The following is a 20348-nucleotide window of genomic DNA, read 5'->3' on the forward strand; positions in this document are numbered from 1 at the left end:
TGGATACAACCAATACTTGATAGAGCCTTACAATGAGGCTCTTTTACAGATAAATGTGTATATTGTACCTTGGAAATACTTTTTTCCCCTTCAGCCATTGTTTACTGGTGATGGTGACAGATGAATTTATCTTCTCTCCTTTCCCGAGCCTTCCTTCATTTACAGAACAATATGTTACATGCAATTTTATGTAGGAGGGAAAAAAAATTGCAGCTTTGTTGTAAAGCGCTCGGTTTTGACAAGAAAATACTTTTGATAATCCATTAATTATAGTCGTACAGTGAGATAACAGGAGAGACGGACGTCGTGTACAGAATCTGCATCACAATAGCGCCTGCATGGTAAGAAGATACAGAAGTGTCGTTCTGCACAGACATGTTTCAGAAACATCAAACAGTCCAACATTGCCCAAACATGCCAAAAATAAGATTTTCCTACTATGTGACTAGCATGTATTACTATAGCGCCACACGTAGGTGGAGGTACGTTCATTGAAGATACATAAAATCATGGAAATGATTCTTCTCGGAGAATGTGCTGTAATTCCTACAGATATTACCCAGCCAAATCAGAGCTCATACTTTGCACTGATGAGGGGAAACAAATTGAGATTCTGGTTTGGCTTTTATCCTAAGTCATATTGCAAGGCTTATTAAAAAGTCGATATTGACTTTTAGGATTGCTACTTCCAATAGGTGGTGCTGGAGTTCTAGTCCTCTTCCTCTCTGAAGAGACAATTTGCATATTTAATTTCCCAGTGGAGCATGCATGGCGTATAAGTCTCCTCACTCTAACATGCCATGCCTGGCTTGTCACTCTCCACAAGGAGAAACGTTACCCCTTAGATCTCAGTCTTAAGCCTCTAGCCAAATCAGATCTCATACTTTGCACTGACAAGGGGCAATACCCTGAAACATGTTAGATTCTGGCTTGGCTTTTATCCTAAGTCATATGGCAAGACTTGTTAAAGGGTCGATATTGACTTTTAGAATCACTGCTTCCATTAGAGTTCTAGTCCTCTTCCTCACTGAAGAGACAATTTGCATATATCATTTCCCAGAGGAGCTTGCATGGCTTATAAGTCTCTTCACTCTGACATGCCAGGCTTGGCTTGTCACTCTCCACAAGGAGAAACGTTACCCCTTAGATCCCTGCCTGTAGTAAAATACTTACCAATCACAGTTTTATGCTGTTCTCGGCGTCACTCCAGTACTCTTCTGCGCCACTGTACCCAAGTTTTGACGAGCTGGATTACTCCAATGTTTGCTGGGTGACCGGATGTCACCTCAATGTAAGTCTATGAGACTCAGAAACAGTTACATTAGGAGAGATAGTGACTTTTAGTGAAAGTGACGCTAGCAGTGACTTCCGGCCAGTCAGAGCTGCGTCCACAAGATGGCAGAGAGAGAAATGAGCGGCGGCAGGAAAAATGTAACTTGCTTTTCTCTTTTCTGCAGGACTTCTAATTAGGCTGCCACACATGTTAAAATGATATGTACCTGCATATTACCATTTTGGCTACAGGAAGATAGTGTTTTTTTGTTTTGTTTTTTACTGATAGATTCCTGTAAGCAGCTTTATAAATAATCTTCATTAAAAATTTTCTATCACTTTGTTCTTACGGTGTTTGTAAGTCCTTTATCTAGCTGTATGTTCTGCGGAAATGTTGCAAATCCATCACCGCTACTGCTGCTACTCCTGGTTGCTCTCCTCTCTGCTCCTCTCCTCCCTCCTTTCAGTGTTAGAGATAGCAGCAGGGAGGGGTAGGGTGAGTTTATAGATCTCTAGTGGAGTGAGGGGAAATCATCTCAAGTTTTATGGAGAGCAGAAAAAGAAGAATACAGACAAAGAGGAAATTACATAAGGTTGAGTGATACATCAAAACAAATGAAGGCATCAGCACTCTAGAATCAAACAGAACTCCCATCCAGCCTGTATTACTGAGAGGGATACTCCTACAAGACAAAACACTGTGACACTTGTATCAAAGCTGCAAACTACATACTGTATCAAAGAATCTGAAAATGAATGAAACTGAATAAAGGAATTAAGATTGGAGACTGGAAACTTAATAGTTACCTTTAGTTACTAGAATTGCACTAACATACCGTATGCAAAAATATGTTTTTCCATGTCAAAAGTGTACAGTAAATAGTATTTAAATGATGGCGAGCAGCCGGAAAGGAGTCTCCTGTACAAAAAGAGTTGGATTACATTAACGATATGCGCCCTGCCCTGCCGATTGATAGGATTCTTCCTATGTCCATCGACAGGGAGAAAATTGTCAATCAGCAGTTGCAGATTGGGAAGGGAGCATATCATGAATATCATTAAACTATGGTGACGATTATCAGATTCCCATTTTCAGCATTCTGGTCCATAAACTCACAAAAAATGTTAAGTTGATAATTCTTATTTTCAGGTCAGAAAAAACTTTTTGGCGGCTAGGTGCTTAGCAGTGCAGCTTTACAGCGCTGGGGTCCTGGGTTCAAATCCCACCAAGGACAACATCTGCAAGGAGTTTGTATGTTCTCTCCGTGTTTGTGTGGGTTTCCTCCGGGTTCTCCGGTTTCCTCCCACGCTTCAAAGACATACTGATAGGGAGTGTAGATTGTCAGCCCCAATGGGGACAGTGTCGATAATGTTTGTAAAGCGCTGTGGAATTAATGGCGCTATAAAAGTGAATAAAATAAATAAAATAAATAAATAATAATAATTAGACTATCGTGAAGCTGTCAGTAACCGTACGGGGCGTATACACATATTCCATGTGTTGGAATCCGGAGGTGTGACACCATCTCCGGTTTCCTCCCACACTCCAAAGACATACCGATAGGGAATGTAGATTGTGAGCCCCAGTGGGGACAGAGATGATGTCTGTAAAGCGCTGCGGAATATGATGGCGCTATATAAGCAAAATAAATAATGTCTCAGAGATGATGGGCACATTCATGCAGTGCAGAAGTGGACTGATCATGATCTCCTGACCGAGCTGTGACTGTGCTGTGTTTGCTTAGTCATTTGTCTATTCCTGCAATTTATGTTACGTTCAGTCCACAAACGTGAAATCAGATTACTACATTTAATTTCTAATACAATTACTTTGCAAATAATTATAGAGTTCATTAACAAGTACAGAGAAGGAAGCTTGAAGACATCTGGCACAGTAATCATCTCGACACTGGATATTTCCATGAGGATAGATGAATGTTTTCTGTAGAAAGTGTTATTATGTTCTCACCGGTATTCATGTACTTACATTGACACAACCCACCCGCAACCCCCGCTAAAAAGACATTAATGCGCTCACAACTCGCCACCTAACCCTAAGGGCCTGTGCACGTGGGCAGATACAGGAATGCAAATGGAGCATGAAAAAGCCTCTCTGCTTCCTAAATAGAGACATTTCCCCACCACGTCATCTGTAGCCGATTAATTAGCTGCCCAGATCATAACAAATGTGTTAGGGCTCATTCAGACATCATTTCCATCACATACGAATTCTATCCTTAATTTTTTAATGGATAGAAGTCTTAATCCATTATAGTCTATGATAGGGGCCGACAACTGATTTTCCTGAGGGGCCACATGAGAGACCGTGACTATTGTGGACGCCAAAATCAATTCTGCGATTTTCCGTTTTTTTTTTTTCGTTTTCTTTTTTTTCTTCCCTTCTTCCCAGAGCCATCACTTTTTTATATTTTCGTCAATATGGGCATTGCTTTTTGCAGGATGAGTTTTACTTTTGAATGACACCATTGATTTTACAATACAGTGCACTGGAAAATGGAAACAAAATTCCAAGTTCGGTAAAATTGCAAAAAAAAGTGCGATTCCACAATTGTTTTTTTTTTGTTTTTTTTACCATGTTCACAATATGGTAAAACTGACCTGCCATTATGATTCACCCGGTCAACACGAGTACGCAGATACCAAACAGCTATAGTTTTTTTTATTTAAGTGGTGAAAAAAAAATCTGAAATTTATATGAAAAAAAGTTTTTGCGTTTGTCACCATTTTCTGAGACCCGTAACATTCTCATTTTTCATGATCTGGGGCCGGGTGAGGGCTTATTTTTGCGCCCCGAGCTGACATTTTTATCGATACCATTTTGGGGTTTTATTGCAATGTTGCGGCAACCCAAAAAATGTAATTCTTGCGTTTTGATTTTTTTCTCGGTACACCGTTTACCGATCTGATTCATTTACTTTATAATTTGATAGATCGGACATTTCTAAACGCAGCGATACCAAATATGTGCATTTTTTTCTATATATTTTTTTTTAATGGGGCAAAACGGGGGTGACTTGAACTTTTGTGCTTTTTTTATTTATTAAATATTTTTTTAAACATTTTTTTCAGTTTTTACTGTATGTATTAGTAACCTTAGGAGACTTGAAGCTGCGATCATCTGATCACCTGTGCTACACATAGCAGGGCTTCAGCACAGGGCTATAGTAGAAATCACAATCTCCTATGAACGCAGGCCACAAGCCGGCTTTCATAGAAGATTAACAATGACAGGCACGAGGGTCTTCTGCAGACCCCCGACTGTCATGACAACCCATTGGTGCGCAGCGATCACGTGACAGGTGCCGATGGGCAGGATCAATGACACGCTTCTGGCCGGCACGTGTTAAATGCCGCTGTCAGTGATTGATAGCGGCATTTAACGTGTTTATCGGGCAGGGGTTGATCTCGCATCCACCCGCAGCTGTTAGAGGCACTTGATGACTGATTTAATCAGCCATTAAGTGTGGGGAAAGATGTAGGCTCAGCACCGGAGCCAGAATCAAAGACAGGGACTTGGCCGATGACGTAAATATACGTAATCAGTCGTGAAGGGGTTAATATTAATCTTAACATGTGAATTATAATTAGCATTTTATATGAATATTATTTGCATCACCTAATATTGAGCAGAACTAATTATGCTGACACCCCTATATACACAATGAGCCCCCACATAGCCTCCCTATATTCAGTATGAAACCTCACATAGCCCCCTATATACAGTGTGAACCCCCCATATAGTCTCCCTATACAGTATGAGCCCTCACATAGCCCCCTATAGATAGAGTATGAGCCCCCCCATATAGCCTCCCTATATATGTCATGGGTGTGTCAGAAGATGTGGCAGACAGTCGCCCTGCAGTTGGTTGTAGGAGATCTCTTCGTTTGGCATTACAGACACCTTCTTAGAAACTGTCTTACTCTAGGATCCAACAGCTACCTCCCTCCTGCTCTAATTAAAACACTGGCCTGGGTGTTTAAATACTTTCATTCTGCTATAGGGCGGCGCCGGTGATATTCATTTGTTCTCTGGTGAAAGCTTGGAGTGAGTGCAGCCTGTTTACTTCCTCTCTGGTGCTAAGAGGACATGTGTGTTATCTCGCTGAAGTCGGCTCAAGCTAAGTTATATTTCCCCCATGTCATGTATGTCTACCTTGTTGTCTTTAGTTGTCAGTAGGGATCGACTAGTGCTCATCCCCCTCCTTCACTAGCCATAGCCAAGCGCTAGGGAGATACAGGGATAGGTTCTTGTGTGGCGATTGGTGAAGAACCAATATAGGGATGGTAGGGGAGACAGGGTGATATTAGGTCAGCTTAGGAGGTCTCCACTTCCCCCTTTTTCTAGAGTCTGGGTTCCCTTCCCCTCTTCCTTTTGTGTTGCACTTAGTCTTTCCCACACCTTGCATGACAATATACAGTATGAGACCTCACATAGCCCCTATATACAGTATGAGCCCCCACATAACTCCCTATATGCAGGGTGAGCCCTCACACAGCCTCATATATACAGTATGAGCCCTCACATAGCCTCCCTATATACAGTATGAGCCTTCACATAGCCTCAATATATTCAGTATGAGACCTTACATAGCCACCTACATACAGGATGAGCACTAATATAGCCCCTATATACAGTATGATCCCCCACATAGCCTCCCTATATACAGTATGAGCCCTTACATAGCCCCCTATATGCACTATGAGCCCCACATAGCTCCCTATATGGTCTATGGGGTTGTTCACATGTCCATGGTATTTTGTAGACTGAGTGGTCTACACTAAAACATGGAGACATCTCTCCATAGCAAACTGGCCAACGCAGTGTATTGTGCAGTGAAAAAAAATCAAACAGCAGTTGTCTGCCATCCTTGTTGCATCCGTGTGCTGTCCAAATTTCTCTCAGTGTTTACTAGGAAAAGCTTCAGAAACCTTCATAAGCAAGAAGAGCTGATAAAACTGTAGTAAGACTGCGTTCACACTACCGTATTTTCAGTCCGAGTGCTGTCTGTGGAAAAAACTGACATCACACGGACAGCGCTAGGACCAACGTTATTCAAATATTTCCTATGGAGCTGATGTCAGGTGACTGCAATGGTCACTCCAGAATCTAAAAAATATAAAAACATCCATCACTCTGGGGCTATAATGGCACACAAACATATATTTGTAGAGCTCGTGATCAGGTCAGACCCTTATACTAAGCAACTAACAAATATAGTTGCACTCTGTAACGCTTTAGTATGCAAACATGAAATTGGAATTGCATTACTGCTTTAGAAAATAGGATAAAAAGAAGATAATTAGTGCATAAATTGGCCAATTCATGTATGCCCAACAGCCAAGGCAAGGTGACCTTCTTTGCTGGGAACCTAACCTAATGTGAAGCCTCTCCTGGGCTAATAGGCTATATTTATATGGGTAGGTAGGATCCTGCTGTGATTAAAACTACCATAGGCTGATGGGTGGAGTGCTCAGTCAGAGAGACTATGTATAAATATCAAAGACTGACCGTTACTTCCAAACAGAGACCAGGTGTGAACAGGTGCTAAGAGTAGCCATCTACATATATAAATAACAAATAAAGTTGCACTCTGTAACGCTTTAGTATGCAAACATGAAATATATGAAATTGGAATTTCATTACTGCTCTAAAAAATAATAAAAAACTAAGATAACGGAAGTGACGGTCAGTTTTTGATGTTTATATTACCATACAAATATCAAGCAGACATTTAACATATACTGTATATTTTCTGAGTAGCATAAATAAGCAAGTGGGAAGGTGTAAATAAATGTTTGGCAGTGGCATGATGCACCGAGCGCCTGGACTTAGTTTGAACAGTCATCCTGTGCTAACAGAGTCCCTTTAAGATCAATGATGACTGGTGGAAATTGCTCACTTGCGGAATGAAAAGAAAGTTAATCTTTTTTCCTCCATCAGGAAATCTACAGTAGTAAAAATCTTATGTAAATCATGCGGCATGAGCTGCCACACATGCAGAACTGGCTCCTGGATGCACTTTGCAACTTCGGCAATGAAGGTAACCCTTGTGGTGCAGCCGCCTGACACTTCTGACAGCTCAGCCCTCTGGAGATCACTTCTGAGAACTTCTAAAGACTGTAAATTCTAAAAGTTCTTTGTTTATTTAACAAAAACACAAAAGTTGCAACATCTCCAAGCATTCCACTTCTCCGCATGATTTAATCTCTGACCTCCAGCACTTTAAACACATAAATCTATGGCTGCTTGTGTCTAATGTGAAAACCTCCTGCGTTTAATGACACCCTGATGGGTTTTGGCCTCCTCTGTGATGGATCACTCCATGCAGTCATGGTCATTCTCATGAATAATGCTTCTTTTCTCACTGATGATGTACAGTGGCTGCTGAAATCTAATTTTATTACATTGTATTTCTGCTATGTACCAGGCCACATGAGTCATGGATACATTGCAGCAGAGTGGTGAGCAAGGATAGGGAGGGCTGAATGCAGGGCTATAGGGATAGGGATAGAGTTTATATATAGGGATAGAGTTTGGATGAAGGCATGGGTGTCCCCATCTTGGAGCATGTCTCAGCTCAGTGCTGTGTATAATGCTCAGGCAGGAGAAGCACTCCTCTTCCTCCTCCTCCTCCTCTTCTATGTCTCCAGCCTGCCTGGGAGGTGGCTCAGCTGTGAGCTCTTCTTGCTACACATACAAGTCACAGAGAGTGAAGTGCATCTGGAAAGAGTAGCAAGCAGCTGCCATCCTGGGACTGATCCTCCTTCTACCATGATACCATATCAGGCAATATAACAAGACCAGGCTGCTTGGATGTAGGAGAAGCTTGTGCCTGGTGCAGAATTCAACCTCTATTAGTTTTTTTTTTTTTTTTTTACTGTTTACTTTATTTTTTCTTCCTTCTTTTCCAATGGTCCAAAATAACATGTCCAAGACCCCCTCAGCCTCACAGGAGATCCACTTGGATGTACTGGAGAACCCTACTATACAGGTATAAGTGGCCTTTATTTCTTTATAGAACGTTTATATACTGTGGGGAATGTTTAGTAAATACGATGTTCTGCTGTTTTGTCCTTTTCTTCATGTGACGTTTCGATTGTTTTTGATTCATCATTGCATTTAGTATATTAGTGATCAACTTCAAATCTCAGACTTCTAGTCTGGCAACTATTGCAAAGTTTCCTAAGTTCAGATTGGGCTTTATTGTATTGTTGTTTTTTCCTATTGTACGGCAAGGATTGTTTGCAAGGTTTTTATATATAAAGTTGGAACCACCTGTTCTCCAAGCCTGTGTACAGAGAGAGATGCATTGGTCATTTGTTCCTAAACTGCATTATATTGAAAAATCAGAGGCTTTTTTTTTAGTGGTTACATTGTGGAGGCCAGTGATTGTTCTAGATACATTTGTCATATATGGCTGTATTCGGAGACTAAACAACTCCAAGATCAGGTTTGTCTAAATATAGTTTCAGCCAAGCAGGGAAAACATCAGTTATAGTCATAAAAAGGGAAAAGGGAAAATAAAATGACTTAATATGTTTTCCAGACACATATACAACTGTAGCTTTATCTGTTATAGAACTTTCTAATATTTTCTTTTGTATATTGTATTGTCATTTCTCCAGGATGAGAAAATTGTTACGTATTAACTGATATCAATAAATGGATCCTATTCTTCATCGTTAGACTCAGATGTATCAGTCGTCATCAGTTATTTTAGTTTATTTCATTATCCATTTAGGTTTTTTGGATTCAGCATCAACAGGTGACATTTTATGTAAAGCTGTATTCACATCTGTGTTGGATCCCCATTGCAAATTTCGAGACAATTGATGGAAAAAAATAATTAGCAAAGTAGACAGAGCTATTTTCCGGACATACCCCGTTATAGGTCAATAGGATCAGTTGAGTGCCGCCAGTGTCTGTCATGTGACCGTCCATTCTCAGTTTTAATTAAGTTTTTCTGCTCCAAAGGGATCGTTCAGATGAGCGTATTTTATGTCTGTGTGTTGTCCGTATGCCAAACAGATAGCACATGGATCAATGCAAGTCACGGGGATAGTTCACATCAATGTCTACAGACTGATGGTCCACATGTAAAAAAAAAATTGCCGCATGTTCTGATCCGATCCGATTTTTGGATCAGACTCAACTATTAAATGCCATGAATGCATAAAAAATGGACGCCTTATGGACACCATCTATTTTTTATGTATCCATTGCAAATATTAAAGTAGAAAACTGTATTTGGCCTTTTATTACTTTTTACATTGTTGATGGTTAAAGCGGATGTTCTATAGATGTAAGAAAAAGATATACGGATGACATACGGAGGGAGCACCATACGGATGAAAAAGTCTCCTTTTTTTATGAATGAAATGTACGCTCATCTGAACCCAACCTCACATGAAGGAGAAAAACAGAGTTTACAAGCCATATTTAATTAGCAGACAATCTGAATGCAACTTTAGGCCTCATTCAAATGTCCGTTTTTCACAGATAGAATACGCACTCATTAAAGTCTATGGAGCGGTTCATATGTCCATGTTTTTTCTTCTGGACAGAAAATCCATAAAATAAAAAATCACTCATACATATCATGGACCAAAATTATCCATACAAGTCTAAGGATCCATTAGACAGACAGCACATGGATGGTGTCCTTGTATAATCCGTGCGCTGTCCGTTGTTAATGTTGCAATGGATAGGAGAAGCTTTGTCATTTGTTTACTTTTTTCATACGTGAAAATCATTGATGAAACACTGATGGTAAAAACTGATGCACTGACTCCGATCGGATTTTGCCCACTTGAAAAATTAGGGGTGTCTGAATGAGGCTTACAGTCAGATCCTATAATGCTATAAGAAGAATGTAGGAATTGCATCTGAGACACTTTGCAAGAGAATACATATTCGATAAGTCCTCTCTGTTATCCAAAGGCTAAGGTTCAGGCTCATCTATAGAGTATCAGACTTGTTTTTGGCCCTAGTTTATTCCATAAATTTTGGAGCAGTTGGATTCCAAACTGGGTTGCTCCTTATGTGCCACTTTGCCTCCCATACATCTTCTTTTAAAAGATACCAGAATGGTCCATTGATTATTGAGCCAATGGGACACTCAGTAGACCAGCGTGAGCAGTGTCAGACTGAAGAACATTGGGCCCACCAGAGGGTTTGATTCTGAGGGCCCACCACCTTTCTCCCCCACTCAAGAGCCCCATAGCAGCTGCAAGGTTTGCACTATGAACTCTCCTAAAGGAGAAGCCAGGGCCCACCAGAGGAGTCTCCAGTTCTCTGGTGGGCCCCTCCAACCCTGACCGTGGGTACTATTAATCTATTGTTTTTGTAACTTACTGTTGACATCGCTTAATATGGTGGAAAGAGTCCTTCAAGAGGTCTGTCTTGGAAATGTGGTTCATGAAGACTTATCTCGGTGATTGCTGCTATGATTTGGTATAAATTACAGTCATTATTAACATAAAAGTGTCCATAGACGTAGTGTACAAAGACCTATCTATTGATTACATAGAGAAGATTGGATAACTGTATCTTTTTCATTGCTTTGGTATTGAGCTTTAATTGTGTATTTATGGGGAATATTTTAAAGGAACTTGTCACCAGGTTTTCCCAAAATAAAGTTCGGTCAACACCTTTAAGCCATCTTTTACAGCATTTTGGTATGTTGTATGTATGTCCCCAAACCCTATGCAAGGCACCCAAAACACCTTTTATTATACTCACAGATGGCGCGGTCCGGTCCCATGGTCGTCTCTGGTGTTGATCTGGTGCCTCCTCTCTTCTTGCGATCGCTGTCCTCCTTCGATGCTTCATATGGATGACGAGTCTTACGTAATCCATACAGTGTTTCCCAGTTGTGCTCCATCACAGGCACACTTCTCTCTTGCTGTGCCGAGGACAGAGCTAAGTACTGTAATGCGCATGTGCCGGGAAAGGTCAGAGAGCGCCAATGACCCATAGGTTAAACCGGTGCCTGCGCACTACAGTACTTTGCTCTGCCCTTTTCACAGCAGAGAGAAGTACGCCTGTGCATGAGAGCGATTGGGGGACGCTGTGTGAATGACGTAGGACCCACCATCCGCAAGAAGCAGGCAAGGGGGAAGTTGATCGTAGGAAGAGAAGAGGCACCGGATGAAGATCAGAGTTGCCCATCAGACCAAACCGTGCCATCTGTAAGTATAATAAAAAATCTTCATTGTGCCTTGGATAGGGGAAAGGGGACTTATATACAGCATTCTAGAATGCTGTAAAAGAGAGCTTAAAAGTGCTGGCCGTACTTTATATTGGGAAAAGCTGGTGACAAGTTCCCTTTAAATAATGATTATGATGGCAGTTGTGTCCCAGAATGTGTATTGGATCGAACATTGAAATTCAACATGCCCGATCCTTTTCTTCCCCAACATCATCTATCAAGCTAGAGTTGAGATGCCCCATACCCACTAGATGCTAAACCTTTCCTGCCAAAATATCAGAGTTTTCTTAGACTCTATGAACATACTATTCCAAATCTTCTCAGTTTCCCTTATATAAATCTTTCTCCTGACATTACAGATCATTTTAATCCTGTATTTTTAGAATTAGGATTATTGTGTATCAGTTGGATTTCTGGCCCATGAAATTCTGGAAACAAGTTTTTGGTAATTTTTTATTTGTCGAACATAGATAACTATTTTCTGTCTCCAGAAAGCTATTCTCTATAGGATTTGCATCCTTTTAAATAAATTACTTAGACATGTTATGGCTATTCTTGGTAGGGGTAAGTGGCCAAGACCCTCACTGGTCACTAGAAGGAATTGGTTGTATTCTTTCAGATTCAGTGAGATCTCCCGGAGAGAAACCAAAATGGAGAATCCGATCTACACTCAATGGAGGGTTATTAGCTTTGCTTAACAATAAGACAACTAATTTCTAATAAGCTCAGGACTCTGAGGTGACTGCAACCTCTCCACCCCTTATGGTTACTGCCTCGCTCTTGATGAACACTACGACCTGTTCCACACCACAGGATACTTATAGGAAATAGATATGACTTTACTAGAACAGATCTACCAGCAGATAGAGCAGAGGATATTTGTTCATATCTTGGCATAGCCGGAGTGAATCCATTCTAGGATGTAGGCAGCCAAAGTACTCGGAAACATGCTGGTGACACCTAACTTTTTAGGACATTTTCCTTCTACATCAGGATACATGTATAATCATTATCAATCATCTGAGAGTTCAAAATATGACATTGGATGGTGTCCATGAGTGGAGATTACTACCGATAGGTAAATCTTGAATATATTTTAACCATCACTTATCTCGGTGCTCCATGCCTCCATTGGAAGAGATTCAATGCTGACCATATGGAGATGTGTATGTAGACAATCATCAATAAAGCCCCCTTACACATTAGACTAATGTCCGCTGAACCACCCGATATCGTTGAGTTCGGCCAACAGTCTAATATGTATGTGGTCCCCGGACAGATAATGTCAGAGGTGATTAGGATCCGATATGTCCGATTTTGAACTGACGATCCTTTTGTACTCAAAGAGATAAGCCACAGAGATGTTTGACAGTGGCTCTCTCATAGCGCCAATCGCTGCTGTTAACCCTTAAATATAACGAAATTTAAGGTGTGTGATCACAATGTCGCTCTGTTCCAACACCCATTCATCATTTCCACTTCACTTTTGGGGTGTCAATTGGTAGTAATGTCAGCCGATGGGAAGCTGAAGTCTCCATATTGCCACCATCTTTGTACTTCTTTTGAGGCCCAGACAGACACTAAGAAGACTAAAACATAAAGTTTAATATAAAAATGTTTTTAAAAATACAATATAAAAAATATTATGGAAATTCAAATTACCTGCCTTAACCCCGCTTAAAAATAAATAATTAGCCCATATGGTAAATGTTGTAAACCAAAATAAATAGAATGCAATAAAAAACTTATCAAATTCAGAATTTTTTTTACCACTTAAATAAAAAAAAAGTTACAAATTTGGTATCTCCTTAATCGCACTAACATGTAGAATTATGTTTCAAAGTTACTTTCACTGCACAATGAATTCTGTAAAAGCAAAACCCAAAAAAACATGATGGAATTGTATTTTTTCACCATTTTGTCACACTTGGATTTTTTTTCCCCTGTTTTCCATTACATTCTGTGGTAAATTGCTCAAAACTACAACTCATGCCAAAAAATGAAAGCCCTCGTATAGCTATATAGATGGAAAGATAAAAAAGTTCCAGGTCTTGGAAGAAAAAATCAAAGTGCAAAAGGAAAAATTTGCTGGAATTAACGGAATTCTCAGACAGTAAAATATATATATATTTTAGCCACGAATTGATTAAAAATAATAAACAGATGCCTTCCATTGTCCCCCTGGATCCAGTGCAGAATATCCCATTTGGTCACAGCACCACTGCAGCATGTGATTGGCTGCAGCAGTCTTCTGTTAGAAGAGTGCATCATCAAAGAAACATCCGTAAAAATGGTGGAAGATGAGTGTGCCACCGTTTATTATTTTTAATCAATCCAGGCAAAACCTTTAACGCACACTTTTGATCTCAGGGTAGTCATAAACATATTTTAAGGTTGTAAAGTGAATATACTTTACTAAGAGACTGGGTTCGGGTTCTCCATCAGCAATCCTGGAAGATTTGATGGGAACAACGGTGTTGCCAAAACGTAGAAGCTACAGGGGTTGCCAAACACTTCAAAAATTATCGACAGTCCTTAAAAATATGGCATTTTAGTTCTAGAGTCCTTAAAGATGTCCATGTTTGGGGTTCAAGTCTGCAGTCACTTTGTGTGCTGGCGAGGAGCTGGCGTGTGACCACAAGTATTTGATTTACATACATGTGGTCACCTGCTGACTAGACTGCGTGGCCTCACTCAATACAAGTGAATTGAGCGAGGCCGGACATGTCTAGTCTGAATGTGGCCAGAAATTTGCAAATCACGTAACCGCTCGCTCCCGGCGCTGGAAAATCCTGACAGCGCACAACCTTTGATATATGTGCTGCCCCAAAACAGGACAAGATAAGTACAGAACTCACTTTTGTCTAACATTTGTAAAACCCAGAGCTACTGTATGTGACCTGGTAAATAATGTTGCCCTTTTTTGCTGTGTGAATTCGAGAACAGAGCTACTTTGTACCCATCGGACAAGGATCGGATACCATCCATGCCTGATAATGGGATCATCTCGGTGACATCTCCTTGCATGGAGTTAGAGGCATTTTGGAGACACGGAAAAAGAAAACGTAATATATCCAGAGAGCAGTGAATTGTTCAGACGCTCTATTGATGCGTGCACGGAAGTTACAGTATGTTCTATGAGATTTCTATGAAATTATTTGTCTTCGGTGCCAGCACAAATTGAATTGTCGGCATGGCAACTATCACATGATATTTTATCTGTAGGCTGCGGAACAGTTTAAGTAAACACCATGATGCATGGAGTAATGTATGGCAGTGCCGAAACGGATCAGCCTGCACTCGTCTGTGCGATATCGGATATATAAAATATATATTACTCTCTGTCTATCCATTCTTCTTAATAATTTCCCTCTATCTCATCTATGTATGTAATATATCAATCTGTCTACTTGTCAATCTTTCTAGCTATGTGTCTGTCCGTCTTATTTCATATCTATCTTATTATCTATAGATCTCATATCTATCGTATATTTAACATATATCTATTTATATAGCAATCATCTATCTAGTATCTAATGGTCCGTCTAATTTATATCAATATCATAACTTTCATCTATCTCATACAGTGGGGAAAATAAATATTTTGCCGATTTTGCAAGTTTTCCCACCTACAAAGAATGGAGAGATCTGTAATTTTTATCGTAGATACACTTCACCTGTGAAAGACAGAATCTTAAAAAAAAATCCAGAAAATCAAATTGTATGATTTTTATATAATTAAATTGCATTTTATTGCATGAAATAAGTATTTGATACAATAGAAAAACAGAACTTAATATTTGGTACAGAAACCTTTGTTTGTAATTACAGAGGTCAGACGTTTCCTGTAGTTCTTGACCAGGTTTGCACACACTGCAGCAGGGATTTTACCCCCTCCTCCTTACAGATCTTCTCCAGATCTTTCAGGTTTCGGGGCTGTCACTGGGCAACATTGAGTTTCAGCTTCCTCCAAAGATTTTCTGTTGTGTTCAGGTCTGGAGACTGGCTAGACCACTGCAGGACCTTGAAATGCTTCTGACGGAGCCACTCCTTAGTTGCCCTGGCTGTGTGTTTTGTGCCATTTTCATGCTGGAAGACTCACCCACGACCCATCTTCAATGCTCTTACTGAGGGAAGGAGGTTGTTGGCCAAAATCTCGCGATACATGACCCTGTCCTGTCCCCTGTGCAGAAAAGCACTCCCAAAGTATGATATTTACCCCACCATGCTTCACGGTTGGGACGGTGTTCTTGGGATTGTACTCATCCTTCTTCTTCCTACAAGCACGGCTAGTGGAGCTGATACCAAAAAGTTCTATTTTGTTCTCATCTGACCACATGACCTTCTCCCATGCCTCCTTTGGATCATCCAGATTGTCATTGGTGAACTTCAAACGGGCCTGGACATGTTCTGGAGTGAGCAGGGGGACCTTGTGTGCCCTGCAGGATTTTAATCCATGACAGAGTAGTGTGTTACTTATGGTAATGTTTGAGACTGTGGTCCCAGCTTTCTTCAGGTCATTTACCAGGTCCTCCCATGTAGTTCTGGGCTTATTCCTGACCTTTCTCAGAATAATCCTTACCCCACGAGGCAAGATCTTGGATGGAGCCCCAGACTGAGGAAAATTGACAGTCATCTTGTGTTTCTTCCATTTTCTAATAATTGTGCCAACAGTTGTTGCCTTTTCACCAAGCTGCTGCCTATCTACAATTTTGTCCCTGGTGTCCTAAGACAGGTCTTTGGTCTTGGTCATGGTGGAGAGGTTGGAGTGTGACTGATTGAGTGTGTGGACAGGTGTCTTTTATACAGGTAACAAGTTCAAACAGGTGCAATTAATACAGCTAATGTGTGCAGAGTAGGAGGGCTTTTTAAAGAAAAATGAACAGGTCTGTTAGAGCCAGAATTCTTACTGGTTAGTAGGTGATCAAATACTTATTTCATGCAATAAAATGCAATTTAAGTATTTAAAAATCATACTATGTGATTTTCTAATTTTTATTTTAGACTCTGTCTCTCACAGTTGAAGTGACCTACGACAAAAATTACAGACCTCTCCATTCTTTGTAGGTGGGAAAACTTGCAAAATCGGCAGTGTATCAAATACTTATTTTCCCCACTGTATCTATTTATCTACATAACTATCTATCCAATGCTGTAGCTACAGATATTGCAGGGATAGGTGAGGTAGCAGTACCTCCAATTATGGGGTCTTTAGGTGCCTAATGGTACAACAGAGAACATCAGCACTATAATGTATGTGTGCAATGCAGAGACATATCCGGATAAATGCATAGTAATGCAGTCGTGCTACACTCATCTATCTCACTAGAAACACTTTTGGACCTGTCACATAGAAATCTAGGGAATGGATGTGCAGTGCTTAACAAGGTGTGAGTTACAATTAATGATAGTTTTTGCTGTAACATCAGGCACCAATATTTATGAAAAGTAATTGAGAAAATGGTGTTAATGCATTTAATAGGGTCATATCCATTAGATATTTCAGACTAAGTAGTCCAGTAGAAGCCCTATTTTTGACGATTCTATGTTGAAAACTTGGTCTGGGGAATAAAACTGAACACTGGCAGCCAGTGGCGTAACTAAAGTTCCATGGGCCACTGTGTAAAATTTGGACTTGGGCCCCACCTCCATGTTGATGAGATGTAGGGGCCGTTGTAGCGTTCTAGATCATATGAAGTCATACGTGTTCACCCTCCATTTGTTAATGTCACCATCGTGGCACCTTCATATAATAATGTCCCCTGTCCTTGCCCCTTCTTGTAATAATGTCCCCCATCATGGCCTCTTTCTGTAATAATGTCCCCCGTCCTTGGCTCCTTCCTGTAATAATGTCTGCCGTCCTGGCCCCTTCCTGTATGTTACATTCGTACTCGGACTGTTAAGCGTGAGCGTGGATTGTGGTCCCACCGTGCCGTGGACCGAGGGGAACCTGGAGGGGCGTGACTAAGTGCCACACCGAGACTGACCTCGAATGTACAGCAACTGACGGTGCTGCGATCCAGTGAGAGCTCGGGGGGGGGGGGCGAGTCCAGGTGCTACTCCAGGGTAGACCTCGGATACATGGCAGCTGACCCTCAAGGAAGTATACTGACTGGCATGGCTGACTCAGAGACAGGCGGGTACAGGCAGCCATGGCTGGTATACTGGCAGCCAGGTACTGGCAGACACAGCTGATATATAGACAGGCAGGTGTAGGACCCTGTTCAGACTGGACAGGCAGGAACAGCTATAGGAAGAACTGGGTCACTGGCAGGTACGACTGGAATACAGGAACAGGTAGGGCCCAGTTCAGACTGGATGGACAGGAACAGCTTCAGGAGGGCTCTGGCCTGTGTATTCAGCCCCAAGGGTGACAAGAACAGCTTCAGGAAGAACTAGGTATCTGGCAAGGGTGTACTGGACCGCAGGTACGGACAGGCAGGAAACCGTAGGTGCTGACAGGAAGGGGAGCCGCAGGTGCGGAAAGGCAGGGAACCGCAGGTGCGGACAGGCAGGAAGCCCACAGGACAAACAGGAGCAGGTTCACATATAACAAACTGGGTCAGGTTCACACAGGACAATCATAAGGACAGGTACACACTAGACAGATGGAGCCAGATTCACACAAGGTACTTACAGTGAAGTAGCAAGTGAACACACAAATAACTAATGTTGCACAAAAGTAACATATTAGAGATAGGTACTGGTTCAGACACTGCAGGTTTTAGAGATAGGTACAGGTTCAGACACTGTAGGTTTTAGATATAGGTACAGGTTCAGACACTGCTGGCTTAAGAGATAGATACTGGTTCCGACACTGCAGGTTTAAGAGATAGGTGCAGATTCAGACACAGGGAATTTAGGAAAAGATCCAGACATAGATATAAACAGGTTCAGGGATAGGTCCTAATTTAGACAAGGACAGACAAAGGTACATGTTCAGGGATCAGTCCTGGTATTCAGCCCCTAGGGTGACAGGAACAGGCAAGTATCAGATACTGGTACAGATTCAGGGTTCAGGACTAAGTATTCAGACCCCAGGGTGGCAGGAACAGGAAAGATCAAATACAGGTAAATATACAGGGTTCAAGCCTGGGTATTCAGCCCCCAAGGTGGCAGGAAACAGGTTCAGAGACAGAAACAGGACAGGACCTGGCAACTCAGTAGTTACACAAACATACAGAAAGAGAATGTTGCTCAGGCACCTCCCAACAGGTGGAGGTGCCTTAAATGCCAAGTGCCTCGCAGAAATAGGCTGGGGACATATTAGGAATGTACGTACTGTTTAAGAATCAGGAAGTGCACGCACTGTTTAAAGATCAGGAAGTGCATGCACGGGGGCCCTAAGCATGCAGCCAGGAAACATGCACAACAAGCAGACGACAAGGACCGCACTGCACACAGCAAACAGAGAAAAAGGAACACACTGCATGGCCTGGAGTGGTGAGTACATCGATGTCCCTGCATGGTGGTGAATGGGAAGCCATGCAGGGATGCAGGCAGTGATGTTACACTGTAATAATGTTCTCCATCCTGGGCACCTTTCTTTAATAATGTCCCCCATCCTGACCCCTTTCTGTAATAATGTTCCCCATCCTGGCCCCTTCATGTTATAATATTGCTTGTCCTGGTCCTCTTCCTGTTATAATTTCCCCATCCTGTGCCCCTTCCTGGTATAATGTCCTACTTCCTGGTATAATGTCCCCCATCATGGGCCCCTTTATTGTATAATGTCTCCTATACTGGGCTTCTTACTGTAATAATGTCCCTCATCCTGGCCTCTTTGTGTATCAATGTCTCCCATCCTGGAATAATGTCCCTTGTAATGGGCTTCTTCCTGGTATAATGCCCCCTATCCTATAACAATGTCCCCTTACTGGTATATTGACCTCCATCCTCTGTCCCATCATGCTATAATGACCTCCATCCTGGGGTCCTTCCTGGTACCTGGTTTTGATTAAATATTCCTAGTAATAACCACTGGGCATTATTTTTTATCTTACCATGACGTCCCATTTTTATTTGACTTATAAAGAGCAGCTCTCACTTTGGTGGATCTTGCACCTTCCTATACTTACTTGGTCATCACTTCTATTGATTGGTCAGCATGTAATACTACATTTGTCCTGTAGTGGCCGCTATAGATCATCTTCAATTTGTCTTGATGAGACATCTTGTTTAATAATACGTTTGTAGTCTACATAGTTTTGTTTTTTTTCGTTAGTGGTTTTTGCACCTGATGATTCCTTTCTAGCTTTCTTTACTCCACGGTTTAGCAGATTCCTAGGGGATCATATCTGTCGTCAGTAAACTGGAAGTGACGGATTATGTTTTGCAGCATCTGAGCGACCTGCAGTGTGTTACAGTCTTTCTGATCGCTACCGTGCAAAGTTCCTACGTAACAAGTGCACCAGTTGCCAAAGCAAACAAGGAATTTTCGAAGGCTCTAAACTATTTAATATTGTCTACATTTTCTATCATCCAGTAGCTGAAGAAGATCAAACCCAAGTTCAAGACAAAGTTTTACAAAAAATGGACAGAGAAACTAATAGATGTAAACCTTTGCCTGTCAAAAGTGGACAATCCCTTTAAATAGGACAGCCATATGCGATACTGAATGTTTTTGGTAATGCGATATGGCTTAAGACTTAATCAAAATATGTAATACTTTTTTCACTTAGGTAGTTCTCATGGGTGAAGGAATTAATGGTTTTAACCTCAGTCGTGTAAGGTAGTGAAGATCATTTACACCTTGCTTGTTTGTTCCTAAATACAAAGTTAGGGACATTCATAATAATCTTCAATTAAAATGTCTTAGCATTTTGACGCTGTAAAATGTCTTAG

The 20348-nt window shown here is 41.2% G+C and overlaps 1 protein-coding gene across 2 annotated transcripts in view; it reads left to right on the forward strand.

The window, feature by feature from the left end:
- The first annotated feature begins 7900 nt into the window (after nucleotides 1-7900).
- CACNB2 (calcium voltage-gated channel auxiliary subunit beta 2) overlaps nucleotides 7901-20348 on the forward strand; it is a 433018-nt gene continuing 420570 nt past the window's right edge. Inside the window, exon 1 of one of the 2 annotated variants that reach the window (XM_073677469.1) lies at nucleotides 7901-8285. In XM_073677469.1, the coding sequence (XP_073533570.1) occupies nucleotides 8205-8285 (81 nt within the window). In that variant the 5' untranslated portion in view covers nucleotides 7901-8204. The remainder of the gene's footprint in view (nucleotides 8286-20348) is intronic. The other variant, XM_073677471.1, reaches the window with a different exon arrangement.

This window comes from Phyllobates terribilis, unplaced genomic scaffold, assembly GCF_046119375.1.
Source record: "Phyllobates terribilis strain yellow unplaced genomic scaffold, ASM4611937v1 Scaffold_4__5_contigs__length_816908805, whole genome shotgun sequence".
NCBI classification, from domain to species: Eukaryota; Metazoa; Chordata; class Amphibia; order Anura; family Dendrobatidae; genus Phyllobates; species Phyllobates terribilis.